This window comes from Thamnophis sirtalis, unplaced genomic scaffold, assembly GCF_051295495.1.
Source record: "Thamnophis sirtalis isolate CommonGarterSnake01/CBP01778 unplaced genomic scaffold, rThaSir2_p1.2 scaffold_3, whole genome shotgun sequence".
NCBI classification, from domain to species: Eukaryota; Metazoa; Chordata; class Lepidosauria; order Squamata; family Natricidae; genus Thamnophis; species Thamnophis sirtalis.
In genome coordinates this window covers 26,881,441-26,897,898 of record NW_028261383.1, presented here as the reverse complement: position 1 = coordinate 26,897,898, position 16,458 = coordinate 26,881,441, and the positions used below count along the sequence as shown (strand labels likewise).

The 16,458-nt window shown below is 41.6% G+C and overlaps 2 protein-coding genes across 2 annotated transcripts in view; both read right to left on the bottom strand.

The window, feature by feature from the left end:
* Positions 1–564: 564 nt before the first annotated feature.
* On the bottom strand, positions 565–14,644 carry LOC148047704 (vomeronasal type-2 receptor 26-like). The gene is made up of 7 exons (XM_087708112.1): positions 14,556–14,644; positions 13,608–13,788; positions 12,123–12,295; positions 10,794–11,088; positions 8,278–8,505; positions 3,246–3,372; positions 565–1,469 (listed from the first exon to the last, which is right to left on the bottom strand). Exons 1-7 carry the CDS (start codon positions 14,642–14,644, stop codon positions 565–567), a joined length of 1,998 nt encoding a protein of 665 aa, XP_087564238.1.
* A 627-nt stretch (positions 14,645–15,271) lies between these two features.
* The window catches only part of LOC148047703 (vomeronasal type-2 receptor 26-like), a 16,683-nt gene continuing 15,496 nt past the window's right edge, over positions 15,272–16,458 (bottom strand). The window contains exon 9 of the mRNA XM_087708111.1: positions 15,272–16,346. Coding sequence (XP_087564237.1) covers positions 15,442–16,346 — 905 coding nt within the window. The 3' untranslated portion in view covers positions 15,272–15,441. The remainder of the gene's footprint in view (positions 16,347–16,458) is intronic.

The following is a 16,458-nucleotide window of genomic DNA, read 5'->3' as shown; positions in this document are numbered from 1 at the left end:
AGATCTATTTCAAGCTATTTAGCTCTCATTAGCTAGCCATACCCTTACTAGGATTCGAACCTGGGCTGTATTACATATTAGGCAGATGTGTTAACCACTAAGCCACAGGCTCTCCTCCATTATCATACACAAACACACACACATACACACATACATACATGGAAAAAACCCATTGCATTCAGGACTCACTGCCTATCCTGGCTTTAAGGAGGAGCTGCAGATGCCAGCAGGTCACCCTCATAACTCAGACACATAATATGAGTTTCCATATTCTGTTTCATTTTATTACGCAAGTTTTAAAATGGTTAAGAAGAGAACTTAAATGAACAATGCACAGAGTTATCAGGGAACAAAGAAAAAATGGAAAAGAAAAAAGAACAAAACTATTTATTTTATATGTTCACAGATCCATATGGAAAGTCCTACATAAATCTTTTTGTGCACGGTACAATATTTCCTTAGAGGCATCCATAATTATCTTGATGCAAAACCCTGGAATGTTCAGAAGATGAGAGCAAAGGGCAATTATACCTTTTGGACATTTCCATGGAAACACAATGAGAGCTATACTTTGATCTGTGTGGTTAGCTGCTCCTTTGTATTCAGGTGAGGCCTCAGCAAAATAATATAGCTCTTGGGGAAAAAGATGCAGGCCAACAAGCCAGCACTGGAGGCCAAGATGGAGAAGATCTGCACAGCCACCATGTATTTGCCCTTGGTGCTCAGGTAGGTGGGCACAAAGGAAACCCAAACACTGCAGAAAACCAGCATGCTGAAGGTGATCAGCTTGGCTTCGTTGAAGGCCCCAGGCAGTCTGCGAGCCAGGAAAGCAACCATAAAGCAGACAACAGCAAGGAAGCCTATGTAGCCAAGGGCACAGTAAAACATGACAGCAGGTCCTTCATTGCACTGCAGGACAATTTGTGCAGGGTGTGAGTGTTTGTCTGTGTCAGGGAAAGGAGGAAAGATTCCCAGCCAGGTGGAGCAAATGAGAACTTGGACAGCAGAGCAAGCAAGAACAAGAGCATTGCCCAAGGTCTTCCCAAGCCATCGCCTCATTTTGTTCCCTGGCTTTGTTGCCAAGAAGGCAAGTACCACCGTGATGGTTTTGGCTAAGAGGGAAGAGACAGCCACTGAGAAAACGATCATAAAGGCTGACTGTCGGAGAAGACAGGTAGCTTTCCTTGGTTGGCCAATGAAGAGGAAGGTGGTGAGAAAGGAATGGAGGAGTGATGTGAGTAGAATGTAGGCGAGATCCCGGTTGTTGGCTTTGACTATTGGGGTTTCATGGTATTTAATGAAAATTGCTAACACAAAGACTGTGATGAGGGACAAAAATAGAGCAAAGGATACCAGGATGATTCCTAAATTTTCTCCATGTGACAAGAAGGTTATAACCTTTGGAAGACAGTGATCTCGGTGTTCATTTGGATGCTGATCTTCCAAACATCTGGTGCAGTAGACTGCATCTGTAATGGAGGAGAAGATCTCCCTTATTTATTCTTAGCAATCCCTTAGTGTAGGAACAGGAAATCCTGTTTGATCCCAGAAAGTGCTGTAATGGGTAAAATAATAAGGCAACTAAAAATAAATTATACATTGTGAAATCACCCTTAAGGGGATAGTTTAGAGAGTGAAAAAGAGAAGATTGTGTTGATATAAATTTGCCTTATGCCAGGAACTGTTTTCTGCTGGTCCATATTTATCTATGCCCCTATGTTTTAAATACAGTTCATCTATAGAGACAGACAATCTTGCAGCTACCCAGCAAACCCCCTTTCCAGCCAGGCACAGTGCCATTCCCTGACCTAGGGGTATCGCTAAGCCATGTGAGCGCCTGTTCCCCACAGCTTGGCTCTGACGGCTTGGCGATAACCCTAGGTGAGTGAATGGCGCTGTGCCTGGCTGGAAAGGGGGTTTTCTGGGTGGCTGCTTGTGAGGGTTTGTCGCTTCCTGGCTGTTGTGTTGTGCTGCTGTTACAGTGCAACACAGTTATTCACCCATGAGGCTGTGCCCGGCTCTTTGGGAGCTGGCTCGGAAGAGAGCAGCTGCCCGGCAATCCCAAAACAATAAACCCTCCCCTCATAATAAGGCCCAAGCCTTATTTTGTGTGTAAAAAGAAAATGAGACCTTGTCTTATTTTGTGGGAAACATGGTAGTAGAGCAATTTTCTCAAGAGGAAGGAACAATTATATTACTATGATTGATCCTTGCCCTACGCCAGGAAGAGATATATTTCTCTGGACTATAGTGTGGACTGCTGTTAGATACCTTCTGAGGATACCTCTAAAATTAAGAATGTTTGCAAAATTTCAAGGGCTGTTCTAGTTCAGTAGAATGGCTTTCAGTTGTAATGGAGTTCCTGCAACCATTCAGAAATGTGCAGATAGAATTCTTGCAGGCCAGGAAACGTGCTGTTAAAAGTGTCTGGACAACGCTATTTTTATAGCAATATTTTGGAAGACCATGATAGCAATTAAGCCCCCTTTTTCCCAAGTTACTTGAGCGACTAAAAAGCTTGTCTTGTAAGAGTTCAAGGCAGTGGGCATGTCTTGGCAGCCATCACACCCTGAGAAATTCATGACTACCATGAATGAGTTGGAGACACAAGCAACGTTCATGCTCTCTTGCCCTCCAGTGGTATTCTGAAACTTCTTGTTGGAGCACAGACCCAATATGACCTTGAAACAAGAGTTTTCATACCACTTAAGGGGCAATAGTTGCACATAGATTACTGATTTGCTGCCATGTCACAAAAAGTTCCAGATTGTCTTCTACTTTCCAAATGGTTTGCAACAGTGGTGGGATTTGCACCAATTTCAGCAAACCAGTTATTAAACTCCCCGCCCCTCTCCAGCTATCAAAGTGGATCCTGGGTGCTACAGTGTGATGGAGAAACTGGCAATAAAGTGGTTGGCATGAGAGAAGTAAGAGGTCGCTTTCTCTCTTTCTTCTCCCTGAAATCCTCCTTCCCACATGCTGGCCACTCCGTTTCCCATTTCTCAATTGCAGCTTAGCACCCAGGTTTCACTTTGATAGTGGGGGAGGGATATAATTTAACAACTGGTTCTCCCAAGGTCAGGTTAGCCATTGCAGGAGGCTCATCCCGCATGTGTGTTGGAGCTGAAGGATAGGGATGGGCTATGCCTCCACGGCAGCCGACCTGATCCTGGGTGAATTCTTTGAATCCCTCCACTGATTTGCAGTCATTTTCAACAGCCTTTTCTCCTTCCTGAGCCACTCACCTTCCTGTGTGGAGATGGCTCCCTTTGCACAAGGAATGCAGTCATAGCAGCAAATCGGCCGTCCTCTCTGAATGACTTTGAGGAACCCTGGACGGCATCTTTCCACACATCTGGAGGGTGGCAGGCTCTAAGCCGCAAAGCAAGAACAATAGAGTGCCTTTACTAACTGGGAATAGGGCTGTTGCTGAGGCTGAAAAGTGGTAAAAATGTAACAGAATATAGACTTCCAGAAATGTATTCATTTTTATCATTCACATGTTGAAAAGTGCCATATCCATGGCATGCATTGCATTATTGCTGGTGTTATCTAGTTTGAGCAATGAAATCTCTGCAAGTAAACAACCAAGTTCTCATTTTGAGTTGTTTAGAAATGAAAAAGTCACCTGATTTGCTCAAGATTGACTCACCCTTCCTTCCTAAATGGGTAAAATGAGGATCCAGATTGATGAGGGCCATATGCTCAGTGGTGGTATTCTACTGGATAGCCAGTGAGCAGTTTGCCCTCTCTACTTGCCCCTGCAATTTCCTGTCCTATATTTCCCAGTTTCTTAGCTTCCATAAGGCACAGTGCATTGCCAAAAGTCAGCTGTTTTACTCACCAGCCCTGAGATATGAGGTAAGATTTAAAGCTTAAAATCAGTGGTTTTTGAATGCTGTGTGCACGTGCAAAACAGGCCCTCACCGAACAGATTGTTAAATTGGTTACATCCCACCACTGAATACACTGACTCTGTAAACAGCTTAGAGAGGGCTGCGAAGCAATGTGAAGCAATATTTATGTCTAAGTTCTATTGCTATTTTGAGTCATTTTGAAAGAGGGCGTGCAGTCAGCGGGGGGGGGGGGGGGGGCGGGGAGGCAGAGCCTCACCACTCTCATCATGAAAAGAAAAAACATGTAAAAGGAAAAAGGCTGAGCTAGTTGCTGGCAGAATCACTGTGGATGACTCTGCTTAGTGCTTAACAATTTTAAAAAGCCTCTAAAAAGCACCCTCTACAGGAGGGGGCAGGAGAACGACGTGCCTCATCTACTCTGACTTTATGATCACTCGAGCAGAGTTAAGCAAGGGTTGAAAGCCGAAAAATTCCTGACGTAGATGAGGCACATCGTTCTCCGGCCTCCTCCTGTAGAGGGCATTTTTAAAGAGGCTTTTCTAAACAGTTAAGCAGAGTCATCCACGGTGACTCTGGCAGCAACTAGCTCAGCCTGACCTGAGCTCTTGCCTTTTTCTTTTACATTTTTTTTCTTTTCATGATGACAGGCAAGAGCAGAGTTGTAATCCTCTCTGAAACAGCTGGAAAAGGAGGGAGGGGGAGGAATTCAAACTTCATCCTCCTGGTGCAACTTTGTCTTTGTGTGTGTGTGTGTGTTTGTTGGTTTGAGAGAGAGTTTGTTTTTGTTTCTATGTAAATGTATTTTATTTTCCATTTTCATTTTCGTACAGTCACACATATACTGTACAGAACCGGGGCCATATAACATTAAACAATAAACACAGCCATTCCTCTTGTCAATAATACCCCCCAAAATAGAAACCCAGTATAACTCTGCGACCCTCCATACACCTCTTTCTTTCGCCCCCCTCCAACTTTCCATCTTCCCACCATCATTCCCCTCTACCCTACTTCCCCTCCCCCTCTACCACACCTCTCTCCCAATACACTCCCGCCCTTCCTTCTCACCCTCCCTCCAATCCTCTCTCCCACCCTCTCTACCCCTCTTTCTTCTATCCCTCTACTCCTCCCTTCGGTGTATTTCTACTATCTATAAATATATTCAGCTTGTCCTATTTTTACACTGGAATTAAAGAGCAACAGTATACAAGTGCAATCGTGTTACTTTAAAATCTAACACATACTATATATCCCCTCTCCCCCCTAAGACCCCACCTCCCTTCCCCCCTCGACTTCCCGGAGCCCGTACACGGTGTAGATTTTTAACAAACACGAGAGAGAGTTTGTTTGAGTGAAGAGAGGGAAGGGGGTAGGAGAGGCAGGGAGGGCAGCCCGCCTTACCCGGCAGGAGGGGCATCCCCTCTGGCTTCAGTCCAGCCTGTGGTGTTTGCAGCCCCCGCCAGCTCCTCCAGGGACTCACAGACTCGGCACTGGAGAGCCGTTGCGAGAGAGGCCAGACAGGGTGGCGGCAGAGTTTCTCTTTGTTCTTTTGGGCAGGGGAAGGGGGGAAGAGGCTTCCCCTGCTCCATCCGCGCCCCACCTGTGCTGCCCTCGCCCGACCAGCACGCCCTGGATGCCGCACAGCTCTGGAGGGCGAAAGAAAGCGCTTTAGTCAGTGAAACACTTTCTTTCGCCCGCCTGAGCCTAAAGCACTTTCTTTTGCCTGCCTGAGCTCGCGGCAGAGCTCAGGCGGGCTGCCGTAAGCACAGGCAGGCTAAAGAAAGTGCTTTAGGCTCAGGCAGGTGAAAGAAAGTGCTTTACTGACTTGTGCAATCGCGTTGCATTGAAATCTAACACATATTATATATCACCCCTCCCTCCCTCCCCCCTAACACCCCACCTCCCTTCCCCCCCGACTTCCAGAGCCCGTACAAGGTATAGATTTTAACAAACACAGTCTAAAATATATTAAGGCAAAAGAAATAAAAAAAGAAGTTAATAACATCTCTACATTGAACTCGGCTTCTTCCTGTTGCACTAACTTTGAGCAGTTTAGATTATTCCTAATCTTAAGCATAGGCTATCTGGAATAGAGCCGAGGTGGCACAGTGGTTAAATGCAGCACTGCAGGCTACTTCAGCTGACTGCAGTTCTGCAGTTCGGCTGTTCAAATCTCACCGGCTCAGGGTTGACTCAGCCTTCCATCCTTCCGAGGTGGGTAAAATGAGGACCCGGATTGTTGTTGGGGGCAATATGCTGACTCTGTAAACTGCTTAGAGAGGGCTGAAAGCCCTATGAAGCGGTATATAAGTCTAACTGCTATTGCTATTGCTATTGCTATAATTTCTTAGTCCCGTATTTGTTTTGTATATAGTCAATCCATTTTTTCCAGTCTCGTTTGTATCTCTCATTTGAATGATCTTTAAGATATGCCGATATTTTAGCCATCTCGGCTAGGTTTGTAACTTTCAATGTCCATTCTTGAGTTGTAGGCAAGTCTTCCTTCTTCCAGTATTGCGCCACCAACAGTCTTGCTGCCGTTATCAGATGCAGAACCAAATTAGTCTCTACTGCTGTAAAGTCAGTACATGTACCTAGTAAAAATAACTGAGGAGTAAACTTTATCCTTCTTTTAAAGATATGTTGCATAATCCACCACATTTTTATCCAAAATGCCTTAACCTTTTGACAAGTCCACCATATATGAAAATATGTAGCATCGAGAGAACCACATCTCCAACATTTAGGCTGTACATTCGGATACATAGAAGCCAGCTTTTTAGGATCTAAATGCCATCTATAAAACATCTTATAAAAATTTTCTCTCAGGTTTTGTGCTTGTGTAAATTTCACATTTCTTACCCATATTCTTTCCCATGTGTCCAACATTACTGGTTCTTCAATATTTTGAGCCCACTTTATCATACAATCTTTAACTAATTCTGATTCCGAATCCATCTGTATTACTACATTATATATCCTCTTTATATGCATTAAACTTTGATCTCTTATTTGTTTAAGCAAATTATCCTCAACTTGGGTAAAACCACTTTTTTGGTCTATTTTCCACCTGGCCTGTAATTGACCATACTGGAACCATGTTTGAACTACCTTCTCCTCTTTCAATACCTCTAAGGATTTTAGTTGTAGAACCCCCCTTTCCAAAGTGAGAAGTTGTCTGTAGGTGGTTCTATCCTGTTTTTGTGCTATATTCATATTTTCAATTGCATGTCTAGGAATTGCCCACATGGGTATCTTGTCATTTAGTTTATATTGGTATTTTTTCCAGACCTGCAGTAAAGCATTTCTTAAGATATGACTTTTAAAATTCTTATCCAATTTTTTGTTGAATAACAAGTAAGCATGCCAACCATATACCAGATCGTGTCCCTCAATATTCAGTATTCTATCGTTGGTTAAATGAGTCCAATCACTAATTGCGGATAGCGCCACTGCATCATAATATAATTTTAGGTTAGGTAATTTCAAGCCTCCTTTCTCGCGTAAATCTTGCATTATTTTCATCTTTACTCTCAGCTTCTTTCCAGCCCATACAAATTTGTTGATACCCTTCTGCCATTCTAAAAGATTCACATCTTTTTTAAGTATAGGTAACATTTGAAAAAGAAATAAAATTTTTGGTAAGATGTTCATTTTCACTGCTGCTATCCTACCCAGCAAAGATAAGTGCAATTTCTCCCATTTTTTCATCTCTATCTGTATACTATGCCAAAGTGGTTCATAATTGTGCTTATATAATTTCCTGTTTGAGGCGAAAATATTAACCCCAAGCTATTTGATTTTTTTTTTACTACCTCGCATCCTAGCATCCCTCCTAGTTCTTCCTTTTGTTTAGTATTCATATTTATAGCTAATATTTTTGTTTTCCCTAAAGCACTTTCTTTCGCAGTAATTCTTTCCTCTCTCCTGACACCCCACTGACTAAAGCACTTTCTTTTGCCTGCCATGAGCACGGGTGAAAGAAAATGCTTCCGTCAGTGTGGTGTCGGAGGAGAGGACTGCCTCACCAGCCATAAACCTCACCACATGTCACTGTTTTGAAATGAGATGATGGAAAAGAAACTTAATAAATAAATAAATAAAACTTCAACCCTGAACTACAAACATTCTCTTTTATCAGTATTGTGATGATGATGATGATGATGATGATGATGATGATGATGATGATGATGATGATGGCATCCACACAAGTGGTGTTCGACACTTGGTGGTTCCATGGGCCAGGTCTCTCCACATCTTCTGAACTTGCACTAATTATCAGTATTGTACAATATCTCAAAGATCATTGGGATAACAAAACTGAGAAAGGATAAGAAGATCTAGAGGACCACAAAGGGAATTTTCCCATATTTATGTTGTAGGAAAGAGGAAGTGACATGGAATGACTTCTCTTCCTCACCTGGTTGAACCATTTGGGCCATATTATAGCTTTGTTGTCAATCTTGAAGAGGGGCTCCGAGGAACCCTGCCTTGGTATGCTCCCAAATTTCACATTGACAACAGACCTATTGGGAAACTTCACCCAATTAACAATGTCCAAATCAGCTGCTAGTTCACCGTTCTCCTCCAAATATACTCCATCGATGGAAGTGTTGTAAAACTGGGAGTCTTGCAAGAAATAGTGAAACTGGAACAGCAGAGAAGAGAATCTGAGTTTAGTAAAGATGGACACTGAATATCTACTGATCAGTCCTATAAACTGTGAAATGGTCGCTTTTACTTAATCTTGTTTTTAAATTAATTTCCTCTCTTACAAGCGTAATGGTCTCATGTCTTCGGAAATGAGATCCACAGACTTCTCCCAACATAGTGTCTATGACCTCATGTCTCTCTTCAGGGAGTAGATGCTAGTCCTCCATCTGAAATGTGCTGAAGACGTCAGAATGAATCCATTCTTTCACCCATCACACATTTCTGAATGTATTTTTCCTCAGATGGAGGGTGCGGCTAATATACAGGCCTTTAAGAAGACACTGTTTTAAATCACAAGGCAAATGGATGCTAATGATGACAGGCTGGACTTAAGACAGATTGTTCATCTAGGCTCTTATTTCTATCTCTAGATTCATAAAGCTCTTCTGCCTCATTATATTATGTTCATTTTATGACATAATATAAAATACCCTTAAATATTTCTTGTGGTCAGTTCCTGAGGTTTTACAGTGGTGTTATGTTGAACATCAGTGATTTTCAAGGCAAATACATCAATGAATATCACCATGAATTTTGAATAACTTTTCCAGTGAAGGGAATGGATTAAGAGCTTTATTGTTGCTTTGGGGAATCTGGTAGGAAAATATCTTTGAGACAAGGACCCTGCAGGTCATGCATTGCTTAGTGTTTACTATTTCATGGATATTTATACATGGTTATCATGGGACTATGAATCCTGTGTTGTAGATTGTATTTGGAGATATTAGTAAATAAATCCACTCCCCATAGAGGTGACATATTCTAAAGATTCTGGGATTGCCTATAAATTATGAAATCCACATCTTCAGTAGGAATTCATTGCAATGGAAAAGAGAATACCTGCCATGGCTGGATAATTTGCAGTGCTGTTCTCCCTCCATCTCCTTTCAGTCTCCTCTTGGATCGGGGAGAATAAGCAGCCTCTAAGGCCCGTGCCAGGGCCCAGACTGTGTCATAGATGTACGTACTCTCTAGAGAGACCGTTTTTTCAATGTCTTCTTGGGGAAGGGTCTCTATCCCTTCTTTCTTGGTACATCTTGTCCAGCCTTTCACCGTAGAGCCAGGCTTGGAATATAAGCAATGAAATGCTTTTTGTGCAAAATAAAACAGAGAAGTAAACAAAGGAACAAAATCAACATATTTTGTCTTTTTCTTCTTCTGGATGAGGAAAGAAAATAAACCAAGAATGTGTTGATGTGTATTTTCATTGTGCACAAAGTCCATATTGAGGTCCCACAAAGCTGTGGTGACAATGACCTTCCCTTTGGGTGCTGTAGCTTCCGCACCATTTGATTTTATGTTCAATATCAAGATTTTAATTAATGTCTCTATTACCATTATTCCATCTAAAAAGAATCCGGCTTCTGCAAAATAAATAAATACATTGACCTCTTTCCACTTCTTTACTGAGGTAGTGTCAATGGCCATAAGCTCTGTATTCATCCCTGAAAAGGTTTGTGAGAAAACAACACAAATCCCATTCTTGAACAGCACTGGAACCATTGTTGCTATGAAATGCCTCCCGTTGTCCGTGTCCGGAGCAAAGAGACCAACTGATGTCCATTGGAAATGCAGGAGCAAATTGAGGATGCCCAGATATTGCACTCCTTCCTTGGGGACCATGGTGTAGAAAAAGGGGAACCTTGTTTTATCCCCCAGAAGATGGGAAACAAAACAATAACTGACCTGGTAAAGAGAAGAATTAACGGGTGACTAATTCAGTTTCAGGACAACATTTGCTATTGTTTTGCTTCCAAGCTCCTGTCAATCTTATATATCGTTTCAGAATTTCAAATCTCTTCTTACGAGCACAGAGTGCCCTATTTATATTAATGATTGTTACTACAGTTTTCATTCACTTGACCCCCTAAAATCCTCGGCAATAATCCAAGTCTTTCAACAACAGGATCCTTGGAGACATAGAATTCTCTCCTTATACCATATTTCAAGGGTCCTCCATTAATGAGATGCTATGAGCAGAGATCCAAATATGTCTATTTTATCTTCTTCTGTATTTAACATTTGCATGGCCTTTACAGGGTCTTCATTTGCATTTCATCTGTGATTTTCTTCAGATAGTACTTGTTAAAGAATATACTTATTTTGGAGCATAAAAAAAGACTGAATTGATACCCGTTAATACATTAGCCCGATTCGTGGTAATTTGATTATTTTTTCCCCATTATTACCCTTAATGTGGAATTAAAGAGGAGAACTTCTCACCTGGGGGATTTTATAGTTTCCTGACATGGATGAAATCTGGATGGAGATGTCAGTTTCTGTCCCTTCAATTATAGCTAAGAGGTTATTCTGTCTTCTTCCACACTCGTAGTTTGGAACATTTGCCAGCCCAGGAGAGAGCAGATCAGCCAAAGCTTCGGATGTTGTCCTTGCATCAAAATGATTGTCATGAATGTTGTAGCCCAGGGTGAGGTTGGGTAAGATACAGGGATCCTGGTTGATCTCATGGACAGCAAACAAGAAGGACAGGATTTTCCAGTACTTTATGGTTGTTTTCCTGAAAACACACATACACACACATACCCAGAGTATACAATATAGGATAATCCAGGTATTCTGATTCTAAGGAAAGTTATGAATTCAATATTGGTTGCTTTGATTCTCTTACTTCTCTTTTTTGAAAGTAGTTTTTATTAAGTTTTTAAAAATGTGAAAATATAAAATTGCAACAAAAGTAGAGAAGTTGGTGAGGAGAACAACAGGGAAAGTTTAACAAGTGACACATTGAAATGCATCCCAAAAATAGCATTAAAAAGTTACTTTTAAACTTATGAAATATAGAGATGGTAAATAATAAAATATATTTCTGTGCTAGAACCTCAGGTTCACAAGTAGATTTGGTCTAGTTAGTTTATTTTTATCCAATTATTTATGTTATCTTTCCCATTTTTGAACTAAGGCACCCCCTGTTTTAGTGGGAAAAATTAGATTCTGTGTCACATAGAAATTGAGAATCTTCATACTGCAAGGATATCTGCTTTATAGATGTAGAAAGAGAAAGAATAGGAATATTAAGAAATGGAGTAGGAAGAGGTATTGGGGGTATTTCTGGAGTTATTTAATAAGGAAAAGGATTTGGAGAGGGGAAACAGCAGGAAAAGGTAGGATCTGAGAAAACCATCCCCTCAGCGAATTGGTTAGTCATAGTCCTGTCCCAGAAGCAAGAGAGAAGACCAAGTGAGATTCCTTCATGGATGGCAAGTTCCCTAAATTTCCTCTTTATTCAACTACTCTTCATTTCCTCTTTCCTTTTTAATTCAACTTCTCTTCCCAGAGTAAAGGCAACAGAATATCTTTTCTGAAGTGAAGGATTAGCAAAATATCTTGTATTAGGGAAACCGAGGAAGTGCAGACAGAAATGACATGCAGGTCATTGAGTGGTTCTTTGGTTCTCATTCACTCTTTACTCTATCTAGTAATCTAGCTAAGAGACATTGCTCAAAGAGAAAGGTTTTTCCTCATTGAAGGGTGCCAGGAAACATATAAAAGTTTTGGAACCAGGATTAATCAGAGGGGGAAATGCTCTCTTACCAGAAAACTTTGTCCGTTGGAGCCTTTTGGAAAGTGAATGGTCGAAACATAGTGGTTGTTGCAGGAGTGATTCCAGTAATGAGGTAGTCTCCTGGCTTGAAATAATTCAATGGATCTGTCTCATCCCTTTCTAAAGTTAAGGGGCACTTGGCATTCAAGATCTTGCAGGGTATCTGGTGGAACAGAAGCACCAGGAGAAATAATAGAAGCATTTTTATTTCTTGCAGAGTGAGGTGGCTCTCAAGGAATTAGAGGAGCAGTTCACAAAGACCAAAGGTCCTTGCAATACCACAACTGTTGTTGTGGCTTTCCTAGCAGAGCTGGAAGCTGGAGCCCACAAGGAATTCATCAAGTTTTATAGCACAGATTCACAACCTCTGAATGATACTAAAGGGTTTTATGTCCCTGAGTTCCCAAGCTCAGATGCAAGATGTCCCTTATATTACTCTCGAAAGTGATGGTTATGTTAATTCAACAGTGAGATCCATTGAAAATTCCCTGGAGGTGGGATTGGAAGGCAATCAATAAATCAATGTGATCTTGATAATTATACAGAGAAGAAGCATCTCCTGTGCTCTCTTTATTCTTAGGTTTGTCCTGTGATTTCATGAACAAAGGAGATGGGGACGAAAACAATTTGTGAGAAGCTTCTGATGTAGTTCCAGAACTATTTGGAAGCCCTTGGGCCCAAGTTTCTCCAGTGAAACTTTTTTCTGTCAGAAAGTATGAAGAAATAAAGCCTACAGGTTTTTCTCCTCTGGATTGTGAGTCCATATCAAAGTTGCAAAGAGGGCTTCCTTGATACATTTGTTTATTCAATTGATATAGCTGCCCATCTTAAATAACCTACTCTGTTAGTGAAGAAATATCAAAACATCATCATGTATTTTATTCTTCATTCTCTTTCTCCTCTCTCTCTCTATGAAAAAGGCTGTATGTATGTATGTTCCAGAATAACTCTAGAACGCCTTCAACAATTCCAACCAAACTTGCTACACATATGACGTGCCCTCTGGAAACAAATACTGTGGATGGGGGAAAGACACCACTGTGTTGTGTGGGTCTGTGTCTCTGTGTGTTCCAACATAAATCTGGACTGCCTGGGCCGTTAAGGAGAGCGAGTATGGTGTCCTAGAGCGGAGATTGTTTGTGATGTCAGTTCCTTCACAGCTTTCTTGTGAAAGGCAACTGTGACATTCGCCCTCCAGTGGACCAATTCGGAAGCAACTGATGGATTTTGGGCAAAGTGCCAGTAGACTGAGCGGGAAAGAGGAGCAAATAGGAGGGGGAAGTGAGTGAGCAAGGATGATGGGCATGGGAGCAGGGGGAAGAAAGGCCCCTCTCAATGGCTCCCTGTCAGAGAAATGCTTTGATGTTTATAACCTGGGCAACACCAGGTTATTGGCTAGTATAATAATAAAATCAAAATGCACATCAGCAAATGCCCTTCAGACTAAAATTTACAGGTTCACTTAAATTCCTGACCTTATACCTGAAAGAATAATCAGGTTTAGGAGCTTTCGGAATGATGGCAGAATGTTGGCTACTTTTTGGAAAGATTGTTATTCCTGAGGCCAGGCACACCAGCAGAAAAGCCAATCTTCCTAGGTTCACCTGATCACACTTCTTAAGATATGGGACCTTTCTGCCTGTCTTGATGGAACTTCTAGAGACAGTAGGAGAAAGGTGTCCTGTGTAGACCTGTATAGTTGACAACCAGAACTTACATTCCACTGGAAGCTGATTGTGTGCTAATGTAGCTCGCAAAATAAAGGTTTAACATGAATTAGCACAGCACATCTAGAATTCTTCATGATGGCACATTCGGAAGCCTTTGACCTTGAAAGACAGGAGGAAGAGTGTTCTGATCCAGCTTCCCAAACACACCAAACACTCAGTGTTTAAATCAAGGATTTCTTTATTAGGAGTGCCAGCAGCCCTGGCAAAAAGTTTCTTCTTCCCTTCAGGCTAACAAGTCCATCTGGCAAGGAGATGAATAATTGTCTGCCACATCTATTCATCTCCTCCCCCTGCCTTTTATCCCCAGAGCTTGGGTGGGCTTCACTAGCAGTGCTGGCTATTCCTTCCCAAAAGTTGACCCATTGGTTTCCACTGTTCTCTTCTCCTCTGTGTTCTGCACATCCACGCGTCAGGCACTGGACTGAGCCACAAACATGACATCCTTCATATACAAGATATCTCAGTCCACAGAAGGAGAGGTGGTATTGTGAGAAGTATTTCAGAAGGGACAATACTTAATTTTCCAAAGAGTAAAACTTACAATCTTTGAAGAATTTGTTAATGCAACCTTACAATAAAGGTAGAGTTAGTTCTTATAATTGGGTTTTTTGCCTAGAATTCATGTAAGGAGTAAGACAGATTTATGAAGAGCATTGTAGTAATCCTACTGGGGGTAACCAAAGCATAGATTACTGTTTATAGTGCTCACTGATGTAGGAAAGGCAGCAATTGGCATACAAACAAAGTTGTGTTAAAGCTACATCCTTTAAGTTGTGTAACATGGGTGTATTATAGCATAGGGAGAATTGTTTTTGTGGATTAATTCTGGATCAACTGCAACTTCCAGAGGTTCTTCAAAGACAACCTCTTGAAGTGCATTGCAGCAGTCCAACTAGGAGGTGACCGAAGCAGAAGTGACTGCATGTAATGCTGCTTGATCTTGGAAAGGTTTCAATTGGCATGCAATCAGTTGTGCAAAATCACACTTGATTGTGACTTAAATGAGCTCCAAGATTATGTATTGAGTTTCTCTGGTGTATTTCAACCCAATGTAGTCCCTCTGTGAGATGGATGGCTATATAAATTTGATTACTAAAAACAAATAAATAGAATATAATATTTAATAATTATTTATATTAAATATTTAATATAATAATAAATATAGATAGATGGCAAAACACTGCATTCAGGACCCACTGCCTATCCTGGCTTTAAGGAAGAGCTGCAGATGTAACCAAGTCACCCTCATAACGCAGACAAACAGTATGAGTTTCTATATTCTGTTTGTTTTTATTAAACACAAGTTTTAAACCTATTAAGAAGGGAACACAAATGAACAATGCATGGAGTTATCAGGGAACAAAACAACCAAGGAAACAAAAAAAAGTAAAAAGAACAAAGCTATTCATTTCATATGTTGACTGATCCAAATATAAAGTCCTACATAAATCTTTTCATGTATGGTACAATATTTCCTTACAAGCATCCATAACTATATTAATGTGAAACCCTGGAGTGTTCAGAAGATGCGAGAAAAGGGGAATTATTTCTTTTGGACATTTGGAAACACAATGAGATACTATACTTTGATCTGTGTGGTTAGCTGCTCCTTTGTATTCAGGTGAGGCCTCAGCAAAATAATATAGCTCTTGGGGAAAAAGATGCAGGCCAACAAGCCAGCACTGGAGGCCAAGATGGAGAAGATCTGCACGGCCACCATGTATTTGCCCTTGGTGCTGAGGTAGGTGGGCACAAAGGAGACCCAAACACTGCAGAAAACCAGCATGCTGAAGGTGATCAGCTTGGCTTCGTTGAAGGCCCCAGGCAGTCTGCGAGCCAGGAAAGCAACCGTGAAGCAGACAATAGCAAGGAAGCCCACGTAGCCAAGGGCACAGTAAAACATGACAGCAGGTCCTTCATTGCACTGCAGGACAATCTGTGCAGGGTGTGAGTGTTTGTCTGTGTCCGGGAAAGGAGGAAAGATTCCCAGCCAGGTGGAGCAAATGAGAACTTGGGCAGCAGAGCAAGCAAGAACAAGAGCATTGCCCAAGGTCTTCCCGAGCCACCGCCTCATTTTGTTCCCTGGCTTTGTTGCCAAGAAGGCCAGCACCACTGTGATGGTTTTGGCTAAGAGGGAAGAGACAGCCACTGAGAAAACGATCATGAAGGCTGATTGTCGGAGAAGACAGGTAGCTTTCCTTGGTTGGCCAATGAAGAGGAAGGTGGTGAGAAAGGAGAGGAGGAGTGATGTGAGTAGAATGTAGGAGAGATCCCGGTTGTTGGCTTTGACTATTGGGGTTTCATGGTATTTAATGAAAATTGCTAACACAAAGACTGTGATGAGGGACAAAAAGAGAGCAAAGGAAACCAGGATGATTCCCAAATTTTCTCCACATGACAAGAAGGTTATAACCTTTGGAAGACAGTTATCTCGGTGTTCATTTGGATGCTGATCTTCCAAACATCTGGTGCAGTAGACTGCATCTGTAATGGAAGAGAAGATCTCCCTTATTTATTCTTAGCCATCCCGTAGTGTCAGGAAGAGGAAGTAGAACAGGAAGTCCTGTTCAATCTCAAAAAGTGCTGTAATGGGCAA

Bases quoted from the DNA above. Each gene is read 5' to 3' on its own strand.
- LOC148047704 (XM_087708112.1), bottom strand. From the start codon at position 14,644: ATGTTACACAACTTAAAGGATGTAGCTTTAACACAACTTTGTTTGTAT. The intron at 13,789-14,555 runs GTAATCTATGCT...TACTGTCTCTAG, and splicing joins ATCAGTGAGCACTATAAACA to AAGTTCCATCAAGACAGGCA. The intron at 11,089-12,122 runs GTAAGAGAGCAT...GTGTGTTTTCAG, and splicing joins CCAACGGACAAAGTTTTCTG to GAAAACAACCATAAAGTACT.